Source organism: Semicossyphus pulcher, unplaced genomic scaffold (genome assembly GCF_022749685.1).
Source record: "Semicossyphus pulcher isolate SPU_LCO1_2020_fin unplaced genomic scaffold, fSemPul1.0.p SCAF_5, whole genome shotgun sequence".
NCBI classification, from domain to species: Eukaryota; Metazoa; Chordata; class Actinopteri; order Labriformes; family Labridae; genus Semicossyphus; species Semicossyphus pulcher.
The window spans coordinates 29,363,018-29,378,803 of record NW_027211726.1 but is presented as its reverse complement, the minus strand read 5'-3'; the positions used below and the strand labels follow the sequence as shown (position 1 = coordinate 29,378,803).

General features: G+C 40.6%; 1 protein-coding gene across 2 annotated transcripts; it reads left to right on the top strand.

Annotated features, from left to right (window-relative positions):
* Positions 1 to 4,962: 4,962 nt before the first annotated feature.
* Positions 4,963 to 15,770, top strand: ctps1a (CTP synthase 1a). 2 transcript variants are annotated; one of them, XM_069681050.1, is made up of 19 exons: positions 4,963 to 5,106; positions 6,438 to 6,619; positions 6,712 to 6,882; positions 6,970 to 7,070; positions 7,871 to 7,987; positions 8,331 to 8,414; positions 9,614 to 9,694; positions 9,773 to 9,924; positions 10,003 to 10,135; positions 10,700 to 10,788; positions 10,876 to 10,970; positions 11,150 to 11,212; positions 12,886 to 12,929; positions 13,021 to 13,117; positions 13,197 to 13,252; positions 13,337 to 13,433; positions 15,002 to 15,146; positions 15,227 to 15,318; positions 15,545 to 15,770. In XM_069681050.1, the coding sequence occupies exons 2-18, from the start codon at positions 6,451 to 6,453 to the stop codon at positions 15,309 to 15,311; spliced, it is 1,779 nt and encodes a 592-aa protein (XP_069537151.1). In that variant the 5' UTR covers positions 4,963 to 5,106; positions 6,438 to 6,450; the 3' UTR covers positions 15,312 to 15,318; positions 15,545 to 15,770. The 2 variants fall into 2 exon arrangements, with proteins under 2 accessions (XP_069537151.1, XP_069537152.1); XM_069681051.1 differs by lacking the exon at positions 4,963 to 5,106 and having other exon boundaries at positions 6,433 to 6,619.
* Positions 15,771 to 15,786: the final 16 nt, after the last annotated feature.

Genomic DNA, 15,786 nt, shown 5'->3' with positions numbered 1-15,786 from the left:
GCCCTGTGGGCTGCATGTGTGAACGCTATCGGCCAAATGTATCACCCCGACTTTATGCAGACTTTTTTTCCTGCCAGTCTCTTAGTAAAATGTCCTCATGAAGTCGGGGTGAGCCGATGTGTGAACTCAACAGGTTATAGTCAGGAACATTCATACAGTGGTGGACAAAGTACACAACTTCATTACGTGAGTCAAAGTATAGATACTCCTGGTCAAATATTACTCCAATACAAGTGAACGTTGCTCAGTCACAGTACTTGAGTCAAAGTACTGGAGTACTTGCTTTTAAAAATACTTAAAGTAACAATCTCGAACTTTTCGCTGCATTTACGGTTTCTGTAAGCATTGTGAGGAAACAGTAATTTACTATGGCTGAACAAACACAGAAAAGACCGATGACTACAGATACAACTTCAAAAAAATGAGTGAAAATCCAAAGAAAAAGAAACAAATTCGATGCTCAGACTGTCTACAAACAAAAGCGAGGAAAAACAAGAGTTAGAACCTTGACAAAGGGAGCTGTAGACGTCTGGTTAAATTGGGAAGAGTTCTCCCGCAACAACCGATTATAGCCAGTGGGAGGCGCAATAAACAATATCATTCTTCATTTCAAAAACCTCAAACATGGGCTCAAGATATGGCCATGGGTGCTCAGGTGGAGCACCGTCATCCTTCACTGCCGTAGCATCATTACCACCACGAAATGAGCTGCCTGATCTGAGTGATGTTTGCTCTACGTTCAACCACGGAGAAGCGCGAGGTACAGGTACGGCAACACCACTTAGACAAAACACATGCAGAACTACACAAACACAGTTTATTGTCTTTTGGATTCAAGAAAAGAAAAGAAAATTCATCAGCCGACAAAAGTAGCATTCATAGAAATGTAGCAGAGTCAAAGGTATGATATTTGTCTTTCAAATCAAGTGGTGCAAAAGTCAAGTTTCCCCCAGAAATTATACTCAAGTAAAGTACAGATACTCAAAAAATGTACTCAAGTACAGCACTCAAGCAAATTTACTTTGTTGCTGTCCACCCCGTGTTTATATCATGCAACACACGACACAATGAATAAAAACATCTGAGGCTGAAGAAGAAGAAGAATCGTTTACAAGAGGACAATAACAAAGATGTCAAATTGGAGAGCGGCGGGAGCTTCTGGCTGCGAGGGGCCGACAACAAAATTGTTTGCCAGTTGCGGGGAACAGTGTGTTCTTTTTATGTCATGTCAACATTTAACCTACTGCAAGTGGCAAGAAACTGCAAATGAATGACAATGTCTGTGACTTCTGGAGCTTTTTTCCACACCCAGTAGACCACATCTTTAGTTTTGATCAGCCCCTGTGGATACAACCTTTGAATAAGACCCAAGGTGGGTCATATAAACAAATATGTTTCACTTTGGACAGAGCCTTACTAGCTGTTTTCCACTGTGTCCAGTCTTTACGCTAAGCTAGGCCAAACACATCCCAACACAACACACGAGTGGTATCAATGCTTTTCCCAACTCTCAGAAAGAAAACAAATAAGGAAATTTCCCAATTGTTTGGCAGCTGCTGTCAAAAAAGCACAGTGGAGCACGGTGCAGCTGTGTCAAAGACAAACATGTTAATAATAAATGAGCCATGTCTGGTTAGACTTTCAAAATAAAGCCTGCTGAGAACATTTCACATTTTATGAGCGTGGACAACAATAATTGACTCATTAATGTTATAAAATCATCACTGTTTAGTCATGTTCAGGCAACAACACTACATGGAAAGGTTTAGCAAAAAGATCATATTTTGGGTTTTAATAAGTAGTGCTGAAGTATGAATAAATGTGTGTCCCATCCCTCATACCCATAAACGTGTTAAAAGATTGACTACATGGCAGCTCCCTAATAGTGAAGCCAAACCCTCTCTATCGCGCCCTGCTGACTGGCTGCAGTATAGCTCATAAAGCCCGCCTCCTCCATGTTAACAGATGGGACGTGAGTCAAACTATAACATCAAAATACACGTCAAATACATTTTTCTCCAACATGGATTCTGTCATTATAGTTAGTTCTTATCACGCTGCTTGATGTCCAAGTGTTCATTTTGCTGACAAGTTTACTTTTAATTGGTTATTTGATGCTGTAAAAAGGGGGTGTGACCTCATAATTGACAGCTCTGTTGACAAATAGGGCTCCTGCAGCGCTCTGTTCCCGAGTAGAAGAGTAGAGGAGGAACTGCGAGAGGACATGTAACTGAATATCTGCTTCAGAGCAACACGAGAAGCTGTCCTGCTGCAGACTGAGCCCACCTGACGGCGCCAACACATTTTGTCTGCAAGTTAAATGTCTATTTTGGTTAGTGAAGGGGGCGGGATGTCAACACTGCAGCTCTATAAGCCCATCTCCAATGCACAGAGCCTGGATACAAATGAGCAAGATGGCAGCGCCGGCTGTAGGGGCATTTTGCCTCAATTTTTGTACAATGACAAAATCATTGGTCATACCCAAAGGCCACACAATAGGTTGAGCTTTTCATGCTTTATCACCTGACTTCAGTGTCTACATCAGAGCAATAATTTGGAGGACCGCTTCCAGCTATGACACTAGAGCTGTACCTAGATCGTCATATCTTGAAGTGTCTGGCCACTGTCCAACTTGGCGTATTTGATGAGCTGGGAGGGAGAACAAGCTGGTCAAAACACTACCGCACCAAGAGTAACACCAGCAGCAGACACACAGTCTGTAAGAGTTTATGTTTCCATAAAATGAAGGACGAGCGGCCAGTTTCATCTCAGACTGACCTGCCTCTCGGCCTGCTGCTTGTGTTACATCTCTAATAGGAGGAAATGGCTTGTGGCGAGGAGAGGATCCAGCCCTTCTGTGGGAGTTTAATTCAATCACAGCTCCGGTCAAAAATGAATTAAAACTCTCATTAAGCCCCCTCCTGTGTTCCAGAGACTAAGCTGGCTGCTGCGGCTCACAAGTAGAGATTTTGGGTGTTACGTAGAAGCATCAGTCAGCTCTGCGGTATCTGTCTATGAGTCAGCCATCAGTCACTAACTCCATCATTTTGTTATTTTAATTTGCAGCGCTGATGCTCACCCACACACTGATGAGCCCAACCAAGACAGTAAGCTGTATGTTGTTCAATTTGAAGGAGTCACAGTTTGACAAAATTGAGAGCGCAGAGCTCCCTGCCTGGACTTTATGTCACACTGAGCACAATGAGGATAATAAACTGCAATCGCCATCACAAGACCATTGACCTTTCCACAGTAGACTGTATCTACCCATTTTGGACTCTGGCCATTCATTATATGGAGCAGAAAGTGGTGTTTTGTGTCAGGGAGAAAGAGGAACCGGTGTGTTGTAACCCCACAGGAAAACATCTCTGTGCCTCCAACCATTTAAGAGTCTCTGCTGCAGGATCAATTCAGCCTTGCTTTGTCGCTTCAGAGCAGCAGCTTACATTATCACCGGAGTCACACTGATTCATTGTTACATCTATTGTCAGGAAGACACAAAGGCTCTGACAGCAGCATTTAAGCTTATCCTATTCCTGGACTAATATTAATGTCTTCTTTGTGGATTCAAGATAATAAAAGATGTGAACAAATGAATTATCACATGAATAAAGTAATTCTCTGCCGCTGGGAAATAAGATATGAACAATCAAGGAGCTCCTCACTAAATAGCTCTAATGCTGATAAACAGCTAGTGCAATCTGGAAAGCAAACATGCAGTTGTCTGTCTCAGCTGGCTCAAAGCACTGCTACAGAAAAAAAAAATCAACTTTTTTTTTTCCTTCTCCCAGCCAACATGAGCATCAAACGTGAAACATGAGCTCCCCCTGCTGGTATCAGAATGGAAAGTGTGCTGCCTTCATGTGCTCCTTATCATAAACCAGGACAAATCTCAGTACTTGAAGGGATTATTTGACTGCAGTGGAAAATCTCAAGGTACATTTACTCAAGTACCAGAGTGTAGAACAGTTTGAATGATTTTACTAAACTGTTTTTTATATATTTATACAGTTAAATGTTACAGGGACATTTGGTGTGTTGTATACCCATGAGGGGTGGTCTATTTTGATATTGATTGTATTCTCATCAAGGATCCTTACACTGACTCAAGAGCACAGACCCCTATGAGATAAGATTTTGTCCCAGGCTCCCTCACGTAACAGAAATATTGCTTTTAGAAGTTTTATTACATAGCTGCAAGTATGCAACCAAAAGTGTGACTGTAGTTTCTTAAAGACATTTCCGCGAATGCAACAGCTGTTGCTTAATGTCAATACATATTACAGTTCTCCCTATCTTTTAGATAACCCTGCTGAGAACTTTTTGGGGAACAAGAGGAACTAAAATGGATAGAATATTAAATAAATTAAAACTTAAACTGTAAACTGTGGACTCACGGCTTATTTAAAATAAACCTTTAAAATAGTAAGAAAACTGAATTAAAAAGAAAATAAAGAGAAACAAATAAAAGAATAACTCTATTGAAAAATGTGGGAATATTAAGGGAAGAATAAGAAATACATAAGTACATTAAAATATGTGTAAAAATAGGTAGGGATTGATAAAAGACTAAACAAATGTGGAAATAAGGACATGTAACAAAACATAAAGACCTACTGTCACAATTGAATTTATATTCACAGTATTTGTTTATTAATTTATGTATATATGTATTTAGATATTCTTAAATAAATAATAAATATATGGCGTTGATATTATACCTATCATACATTATATTATATACCTGGTATTGTACTTTATATTTCCACAATTTTATTCATTTATTTATTTAGTTTACAACTATATTTTCAGTTAAACACGTGGTTGTTGTGTGCAACATTCCCAAGTAGGAAATAGATACTCCCGAGGCGTACCTAAAGGCAACACAATGTTGTAAGCTTGAATAGGAATGAATGATGTACCGCAGCGCTGAATCGTGGTCCCTACACGTGTAGAGTCGAATTGAGGATAGATGGGTCTGTAGGGGAGAACGAGCAAAATCGTTTGTATCTGGATCGAAACTTTGTTTCTGGCTAAAGATCTTGTGAACAGTTTTCGTCCTCAGCGATTTGTGTTGAAGGGCAGCTCTGGCAGAAGAATATTTTGGTGAGTTGAAATTTGATGCTGTTAACAGAGGATGTTGGCTAGCTAGCAAAGCTGCTAAGTGACCAGCTAAACATAGTACATTTGTACTACTTCCGTTGAAAAACAGTCTAAATAAAATGTTGTTGAAAATGCGTTAAGCTATAAACCAGTAACGATCAAATATATTTTAGTGTTGGCAAAACTATAGCACACAATACTACTATAGATGGCCTGTTTGATTTATTTCACTGCTTTGTTGCCATGGTTTTTCATATAAAAGTTATCTTCGCTTTTATTTTGAAGGCTCTGACGGGCATTCTGATGGCAAATTTGTGAAATTGATGTAGTTTTTGGAAATGAAGCGCCTGTTAGCTGCCCTTTGTCTTTGCTGACTGTTACTTGACTCCGCAGTCTTTCTGTAAAACGTTAAATTGCGTTTTCCACTGCAGACGCCATCAGAGGCCTTGTTTTTGTGTGCCTGATAGTAATTCTCGTACTCGAAGGAACACTTCCCCGAAGTGTTAGCCCAAAGCTAACTGTGCTGGCGGTATTACTTTGGTATGGTTGACTTTATTAACTTGGTTAACCTGGACGGGCGGTTCATTCACATGTCTTCTTCTAGAGCAAGGGAAGTGGGAACTTCCCGCCCGCTCGGAAAGATCTGTGCGTGTTATCAAGCGCCTGCAATGTGCCATGCTTTATATGTTGGAATTGTTGTGTTCTGGATAGTCCATAACAGAAAGGTTTTCTCCTTTATTGTGAGCTATAAACTAGTGTTAATGTTTTCTGACGAATATCTAACTAAATCTTGATTAGGTAAAAGTCAGACAGGATGCAGAAAAGAAATTAAGAGTTAAGTTTATTATAAAGTTAAGTTATTTATATATTTTCTACATTCAATACAGTCTCAGTGATATGAAACCATAACACTGTTAAAAAAATGCTTTCTAAAGATAATACACCGTAAATAATTAATTATGTTTAACTACAATTCTGTACATAAGGTCCACATACAACATTACTTATGAGTAGTACTGCTGTGGCCTTCATCATCACTTATGATCTATAACAATAGACCACCGTCTACAGACCTTTTTCTGTCCGAAGCTAGATAGATATATGTTGGATTAAGACAGAGGGTAGTTCAAAGGGATATATAAATGAGTTAAAGAATAGGCATGTTTTCCACTTTAGACTGAGGCAAAGTGGCTGTTTTCCTTCGTAATCAAGTAGGCTTGTTACAATACCAGAATTTTAAACTTTAATACTTTTATATTTTGTACTTGTGTGGTAAAGTTGTGTTTTGTTTTTATCTCAAATTGTGTAAGTCCTAATCAATCTTTTATCTCCAGTCACCAGAGCACAATGATGAAGTACATCCTGGTAACCGGAGGCGTCATCTCAGGTATCGGCAAAGGCATCATAGCGAGCAGCGTGGGCACGATTCTTAAGTCATGCGGCCTGCATGTAACAGCCATCAAGATCGACCCTTACATCAACATAGACGCAGGCACATTTTCACCCTATGAGCATGGTAGGTTCATATTTAATTAGCATATTAATATTTAACAATAATGTTCATATATTATGGATGTGTTACTAATGTGCTTCGTCCACTGTGTGCAGGGGAAGTGTTCGTGCTGGATGACGGAGGTGAGGTCGACTTGGATCTAGGGAACTATGAACGATTCCTCGACATCCGGCTGACTAAAGACAACAACCTGACCACCGGCAAGATCTATCAGTCAGTCATAAACAAAGAGAGGAGAGGAGACTACCTGGGCAAGACTGTGCAGGGTAAACAGCCGCTTGAAAGAGGGAGCAAAGCTGGAGAGAACATGTTTTAAAGATGATTAATAATGTTTCTTTCTCTCTCTTTTCCAGTGGTGCCACATATCACAGATGCCATCCAGGAATGGGTTGTGAAACAGGCCAAAGTATCTGTGGATGACGACGACGTAGAGCCTCAAGTCTGTGTAATAGAGGTAAGAAGGGCATTTTATTGTGTTACTATATTGGTCCGAATACAAGACAGGATTTATATCCCTTGACACACATCTGAAAAAGTGGGATCGTCTTATTTTTGAGGCTTTTAAATGCTAATATACGTTCACAACAGTAGACGACTCCTCTTATCTGTAAAGTGAGTGTACCCCTCATAACTGAGGCCAGTGGCACTCACAGCTACAGAGCCAGGGGTATGAAAGATGGAGAGACACGGAGATTGTCCGGAACAAATGGCTCAGAAGTCGGACAAGTCAACCAACAACTGAGGCGGAGTAATGATGTCAATTTTAAGATAATTGTTATCAATGCAGCAGAGTCATTAAACAACTGTGAAGCAGCCAAGAAATACAGTGTAACAAAAGGACCAAGATGGAGAGCCCAAAATGACTGTCTTCAAAATGCTAACAGATGCTAACAGAGAAAATCCTACCGTGGTCCTCAAAGCGGCCGCTCCCAAGAGACTGACAGAAGAGTGTGTGTGAGTGTGAGTGTGTGTGTGTTACTGAACAACACAACGAAGGCCTGCCCGTTACCAGAGCTGTCATCCAGCTGTTAACTGACTGCTCCAAAAAATAGGCCTCACTTCACTTAGATGGTAAATGATATATTGAAAATTTTAATGTGACAGTTTAATCTGAAGATATTGAAAGCGGCGAGTCGTATTATAATCAGGGTCGTTTTATATTTGGACCAATACGATATATTATAATTACAAGAATCTCCTACTGAGACGAAGGCTGCCATGCTTGTCACTGATGATCTTTGTGCTTGTTTGCAGTTAGGAGGCACTGTTGGAGACATCGAGAGTATGCCTTTCATCGAGGCCTTCAGGCAGTTCCAGTTTAAAGTGAAGAGAGAAAACTTCTGTAACATTCACGTCAGTTTGATACCACAGGTAAGAGAGACTGTGTCAGCTTTGTTTGTGAATTACTTGTTTCTAAATAGAGACACTCATTCAGCCTCGATCACAACAGTGTGTCTCATCCTCTGTAGGTACAAGACAACTAAAAGGATGGCTATATCTATACTGTTGTTTTTTTGTGAAGTGTCACTCTAAGTGGGGTAAAGACTCCCTTCTTGTGACTTTAAATCCCCCGCACTAATTGGACCAGAACCTTTACAGTTCAAATTTATTTTGAGTTTTTTTAAGTTTGACAGCTATGTTATTAGTAGTTCTGCACAGTCACTTTAATATACTGTAATGTAATATTTTCATTGTAATGTTTATTGTTGTCCAGCCCAGTGCAACAGGAGAGCAAAAGACCAAACCAACTCAGAACAGCGTCAGAGAGCTGAGAGGGCTGGGCTTGTCTCCTGATCTGGTGAGTCACCTGCTATCCACACCTGTCCGTCTATCAATGCTCCATTTTACTGTGTGTGTTTGTATTTCCTGTTCCCTGTCACTTTACCAATCAGTATATTTAATGTATCTTTAGGGTTCAACAAATGTCTGCAGTATCATGTGATTATAAATGGTATTTCCAGATGTGGAATTGAATACATTTTGATGGGAATTCACTCACAATGAATTGCGGCCACTGATAACACCATAAACTGTGCATCATCTGCTCTGTCTCTCGGTCCAATTCACAAGCAAATTGCACTTTAAGCACAAACATGCCCATAAAGTTTCACAGGTCGGTGCAGTTTGCTCTTGTTTTGTGTCTGATTGTGGAGGAGCTGTCTGCACCTCCCGTCTCTGATGGATCTCAACTGCATGCACAGATCGATGATGAGCAGGGAGAGGAGGGGCCAGCTCTTAACAGTTTATTGCAAAGTCCAGACTCGACATGTGTTTACTAGTTTAACTCTCTGTAATGCAGTTTAATTTTTTTTAAACAAGCGTGCAACAGCAGCTCGTCCAGATAATATTCCCGTCATGCGTAACAGCTCCAGCCTGTGCCGAAGTCGAGCCTCGCACAGGCCCAGACTGATCGGTCTCCCGATTGTAATCATAATGGCAAAATATTAACAGAATGTTTTTACAGACAAACAAATGTTTTGATCACACAAAAGGTTGAATTGTTGTCATGATAAGTGGAAACTCAGAACGTGACAGCCCTCATCACACTGCTGCGCAGTTACCACCAGCTCTCTGCAGGCGGTAATATTTTCCCTCTGCACGGTGCTGTTGGTGCTGGTGTTTGTGAATTAGGTGCTTTTTGTCATGAGGCTCATTTGCAAAGAAAGGGGACAAATTTACCCTGACTAATGGTTACGACTCATTTAAATACACGCAAACAGCACCGGAGCTCAGAGACGCTGTTTGCTCTGCAGCGCACTTTGGGGTGCCGGCGCAAAAGCCACGCAATCCTTCAGTGAATTCCCCCCTTAGTGTTTTGGGCCTGAAACATTTGGCCCTGATTACATCTGACATTAATAACTGAGTTGTGCAATCCGATCACAAGTGGTGTCAGATAACTGGCTGGCTAAAATCATTATAAATTGTGATGTTACCGTAACCTCCTTTACATGTTAAACAGTCTGATTAATCAGCGTGTCATCTCATCTCTGCTGACAGATCATGTGTCGCTGCTCCACTGCTCTGGAGAACTCTGTCAAAGAAAAGATCTCAATGTTCTGCCATGTAGAACCTGAACAGGTACGTCACTGACACTTTGATGACGCAGAGCACCGACTCTCTCAACCACTCTAAACTCACTGACTCGTCTCGTCCCAGGTCATCTGCGTGCACGACGTCTCGTCCATCTACAGAGTGCCGTTACTGCTGGAGAATCAGGGCGTGGTGGGCTACCTGAGCAGGAGACTCAACATGCCCATCGAGACTCGACCCAGGAGGATGCTGACCAAGTGGAAGGAGATGTCTGACAGGTGAGGCCCAGATGGAGGCTGAACGTTTGATGACTTCATTCCATAGTCTACACAAACTAATTTGTTTTGTCCTCACAGGTCAGACAGGCTGCTGGAGCACTGCTCTATAGCTCTGGTTGGGAAGTACACAAAGTTTTCCGACTCCTATGCTTCCGTCATCAAGGCCCTGGAGCACTCAGCCCTCGCCATCAGCCATAAATTAGAAGTCAAGGTATGAAGAATGTTGTTAAGCCACAATACGTTACACATTCTACCAACGTCTTCTGTTGTTCATGCAAGAAATATAAGCTACCTTGCTGTATCAAGCAAACCTGACAAAAACAGGATGTTAAAATCAGAGGAGGCCAGCAGAGATTACCGCTCATGGTTTTAGAATGGGATGTTCGATTGCTCCCTCACACGATAAGAAAACGCAGTCAAACTGGACAAAAGGAGCTAAAAAAATTGAAATCTTGCCATTCAGTCAGATTTTTTATTTTGATTTTATACCAACCACATGTTGTCCCTCTGCCTGAATCCATGTGAATGCAGCAGATTGGGCTTTTATAAAGGTTTAAACAACACATTTATTAAGGAAAGGGCGTCAAAACCTGTGATGATAAACCTGATTAAAGGTTACATCACAGGATCTGCATGTAGTCCTAACAACCTATACTTAGACATAAAAAGGGAAAGCAGAAACTTGAAAAATGGATCTTTATTTTACAAATTAAGTGATTGATATATTGAACTCTTTAGATCTGCCCTCTAACGTCTCTGTGTCCCTCCTCCTCAGTATATAGACTCAGCGTATTTGGAGCCGAGCACTCTTCAGGAGGAACCGGTGAAATACCACGAGGCGTGGCAGAAGCTCTGCAGTGCTGAGTGAGTGCTGAGCAACCATTACGTTTAAAGTAGTACAACCTGGACATCACATTGTAGACTAACTGTTTTCCCCCTCTCCGTCCTCAGTGGCATCCTGGTTCCGGGAGGTTTTGGTGTCAGAGGAACTGAAGGGAAGATTCATGCCATTAACTGGGCCAGGAAACAGAGAAAACCGTTTCTAGGTACAGAAGGCTGTCGGGATAATGATAATAACACAATGTAACATGGTCATACTTTATGCATAATGCTGATAAGTACGTCCTCCTGTGATAAAAAGATCCCTCTTATTTGTTCTATTGATATTAACATCCGCTACAATAACAGTGATCATACGACTGGACTGATGACCTTGTTTCTGCAGGTGTGTGTCTGGGAATGCAGCTGGCTGTATGTGAATTTGCCAGGAACGTGCTGGGCTGGGAAGGTAATATTAACTCTTATATCTAAACTAAACCAGTGAAGTGTTTTGTTTCTCTATATTAAAAACCTTTTTAATGAATAGCTGAAAGCCACCAATACTGGAGGAGTATTACTCTGTGACTAATTCAGGTGAAAGATTAAGTACAACCAGGATTTTTACTGTTTCGAAGTTGTACTGGGTCAGAGATCAAATTGTGAGACGGGTGCTGAACACAACTACTTCAACACTGTTCAAAATAATTAGTTGAATAACTGCTGCTAAATTAAAGTGTCATAAAGCTATATACGGTCTTGTTTCCGGGGTAAGTTCAGAAAAAAAGGAGAAAAGGCGAGTGAATAGACCGAGTGTTAAAATGATCTTGTCAAGCTTTAAAAAATACACTCACCAGCCATCTCATTATGTACACCTGAAAAATCTAATGTAATCCAATACACCAGCTCAGCCATGAGATTTGCTTTTATGTTGCCTGTAATGTGCCAGGCTTTTTCCTCAGCTGTCATAGAGGTGTTCATTCAATGATATTTCAGCGTCATAACTGAGCTGCATTATGTTCAGAGGTGTTTCTAATACTCTGGCCCCCTCATGTATGTAAATAGGGAGGACAAAATTTTTTAGACACGTCTCCATGTAATTGAGTTCAGTACAACACCACCTTTAAGTGTGGCCTCAGTAATAAACATGATTGATTTACACACTTTTGACAAAAACTAAACCTAATAAAAGCAGAATCCATGGCAGTGTAGCATTATATTGTACAGGTGTACCTAATGCAGTGGCCACTGAGTGTATCTGAGGGCACCACGGGGCTTTTTGCAATGGAGGAATTGTCTTTAATCCCTACTTCAGTCCCAAAATAAATAAACTTTAAATATAGATCAAGGTCAGTTCACTTTTTTTCTTTATTTTTCTGTTTAGTACGATGGAGTTTTAGGGCCATGGTAAAGAAAAAAAAAAACTTAGATCACAAGAATGAAGTCGTAATTTCTGCAAGAAAAAATGGAACATAACAAGAATAAAGTTGTAATATTATGAGAATAAAGTGGTAGTTTTAGGCAGAAGATCAGCCAGCCGTCTGCTCTAAAAAGACCAAATTCACAAGTCATTTTCAAATAACATCACTTTTCTGAGTCCTGATACTTGTGAGAAAAGTGGTGCTGAAGTGCCAAAGGTTTAAGTATTTTGTATTTGTGAAACCTATACTAAAGTATTGTCGTTGTGTAGTGTGCTTGCGCATTAATAAGCAGGAGATCTTGCATGTTCTACATGTATGCTATGCTGCCATGCTACCGGGTGTGTTCAATAAATATAGCTCCGGTTTACTAAGCCTCCTGTGCGATCATTTACAAGCATAACTTTACAAGACGCTCACTGTGAAGTTATACTCAACACATTCCTCATCTTAGTCACTTGATTCTTGTAATATCTGTTTGTTTTTCTTTAATGTGGCCCTAATACTCTGTCATAGTTTAGAGTTATTCTATTTTCATTTATCATTCATTTAAATATTATTATTGTCTACATTTGTTCATGTTATCTGTAAAGCACTTTGAACTGCACTACCCTTTATTAAAGGTGCCATACTATAAGGTTTCCTTGATTACTATATTGGTTAGTGATCACCTTCAAAAAATATTTACACATCACTAATTTCATGCCTTTGCCTGTTTTGCACTTAGATGCCAACTCAACTGAATTCCACCCAGAATCAAAGCATCCTGTGGTAATTTTTTATATTTTATTAAACTAAATTCTAGTTTGAATTTTCCATGAGAAGCACATTAATCTGGGATTATCATGTTTAACCTTTGCAGGTGATCGATATGCCAGAACACAACCCCGGACAGATGGGAGGAACCATGAGGCTTGGGAAGAGACGGACAATTTTCAAGACAACCAACAGTGTATTACGTAAGAAAAAAATCACTCTGTGACCAGTACTGATGTGTTGTTGTATCTGCCCTGTGCTCACAGCTGTTTGGTATTCCAGGCAGACTTTATGGAGATGCAGAATATGTGGATGAAAGGCACAGACATCGCTTTGAGGTATGTTGACCTCTGTGTATCAGCAACATTAACCCACCATGTTAACAGGATTATTTTCTAACTTTGAATGTTGTCGATGTGCAGGTCAACCCTCAGCTCACCAGTCACTTTGAGGAGAAGGGCTTCCGCTTCGTAGGTCAAGACGTGGAAGGGGAGAGAATGGAGGTCATAGAGCTGGATGGTACGGAAGATGCAACACTTACATTAAGTTAAAATCAATTTGCCTTAAAGGGTTATTCTGGTATTTTGAAACCTGGGCCTATTTTTACTTGCTTTAGGGTCTTATGGGTACAAAAACGTTTCTCCAGCAACCAGACTCCATTGACAAAAACGCTAATTTAACCTCTCGGAACATTGAAGTTGCTGGTCTTACGCTGCCTGGATTAGTAATTCCCCTTTCCCACCAAAATTGGCACGATGACACAGATTTTTCAGACCCGAGAAGACGCATCAATAAATGCCAATTGCCTCTTTTCCCATTGGAAATATAATTCAAATAATATTAAATATTCCAGCGCTGCTTGGACAGAGACGGGCTGAAAAGCGCCAGATATCAGCGCGTCAACCCAGGTTTTGTGTTCCTATCATTGCCGATCAGAGCCGAGGTGATAATTACTCGGGTCTACTGCAGTCATTTGACCCGGGATTGTAGCCTTTCCCACGTGGCAAAAAAGCCGTGTCAGCGGGTTTATTGAAAAGTGGGAAAAGGGCTTTAGTGTTTAGATCAATGACTATATATAGATGGACAACGCGTCTCCATCTGCTCCCATTGTACGGTATTGATGCCAAAATAGCCCCCATTATAGGCGCTGCCATCTTGCAATGGTGACGTCATTTGGAGCCAGAGTCTGCGCAGTAGTGATCGGCGGGTGGCGCTGCCGTAGCCACTTCGTTAACCAAAACACACACTTAACTTACTGAAAAACACAGCAAGGATCCCGCACACCGGCGTGTTTAACAGCAGAACAGCTTCTTTGTGTTGGTCTGAGGTTAAAGTTCACAGGTATGGCAACTTCAAAGACTGTAGTGATTGTTTTTGTTCCATTTCCTCGCCGTTCTTCCTCCACTCTGCTAATCCAGAACAGATCGGCTGCAGGAGTCGCATTTGTCAACAGAGCTGTTGATCATCATTTTTACAGCATCAAATAACTAATTCAAAATAAACTTGTCAGAACACTTGGACATAAATCAGCATGATAATAACTAGCCATAATGACAGAAACCATGTTTGAGAAATGTATTTGACGTGTATTTAGATTTATAGTTTGACACATGTCCCACCTGTTAACATGGAGGCGGGCTTTATGAGCTATACTGCAGCCAGTCAGCAGGGGGCGCTCGAAATGTTTTGGCTTCACTTTTAGAGAGCTGTCATGTTGTCCATCTTTTTCTACAGTCAATGGTTTGAATAGAAACAATTTAAAACACAGACGTCACACAAAGAAACAAATCATCTTTATAAATGGAGCTTTGTAACATTTAGAAGAGTGACCTTATTTCTGGTTATTTCTGTAAGGAATACTTAGGATGACAATCAGAGCCAGTCGATGGCTAAAAACAAGCACTTTCACGTGTATATTTGACTGCAAGGATTACATTTCAGGAAAAAAATATTTACCAACATTGAACATTTGGGAATTGTACTTTTATGTCTCGGTTTTAAGCTTTTACTTTCGGGGTTTAAAGGTAAAAACTTCAACTACAACCTTTTTTTGTACATAAAAAAAAAACTTAATTTCCCGTTTTCAGATCATCCATACTTCGTCGGAGTACAGTACCATCCTGAGTTCACATCTCGCCCCATTAAACCATCACCCCCCTACTTTGGTTTGCTGCTCGCTGCTGCTGGAAAGCTACAGAGCTACTTACAGAAGGGCTGCCGCCTGTCTCCAAGGTAACCATGCAGCATTACATTACTTGTGTCATTTAGTATGAAGAGTTTGAGTTATTTGACTGAAATTCTGTCCGACACAGGGATACTTACAGCGATCGGAGCGGCAGCAGCACTCCAGACTCCGAGATATCAGAGCTGAAATTGCCTTCCATCTCCAGTGAATGACTCGGAGGTACATCAGGAAATTAGTTTTTACAATTTCTCCATCTTGCATTTTTGCTTCAAGAATAAATAACGCAAACCCTTTAATGCCACACCTGGTCTAAGTGATTATTTTCTGTATGATTGATGGCTGAATGCTTCCATGAACACTTAAACCATAATGGCTAGTCCAAAAGAGTTGTTTTCCCTTGAAGGAAACTAGTTGAAAACTAACTTAAAACTGATCTCGTCTCCAGTGTTGCATGCAGTTGACTGGTTTGGAAGAGGACTCTGGATCCCCTATAACAGAAGGCTGCTGTGGATTCAGTTTTCAGAGTCCTCATCCTGGAATGGACTTGGTTCTGGATTTAGGCTCTTGATATTCAGAGCCAATACCAAGAGAGTGGCCTTGCTGTATATAGGTATTGTTACTTTTGTTGCAGCTTGCTCATAACAGATTTCTTTAAATTTGTTTGTGAGGGGATGGAAAAAAATAAAG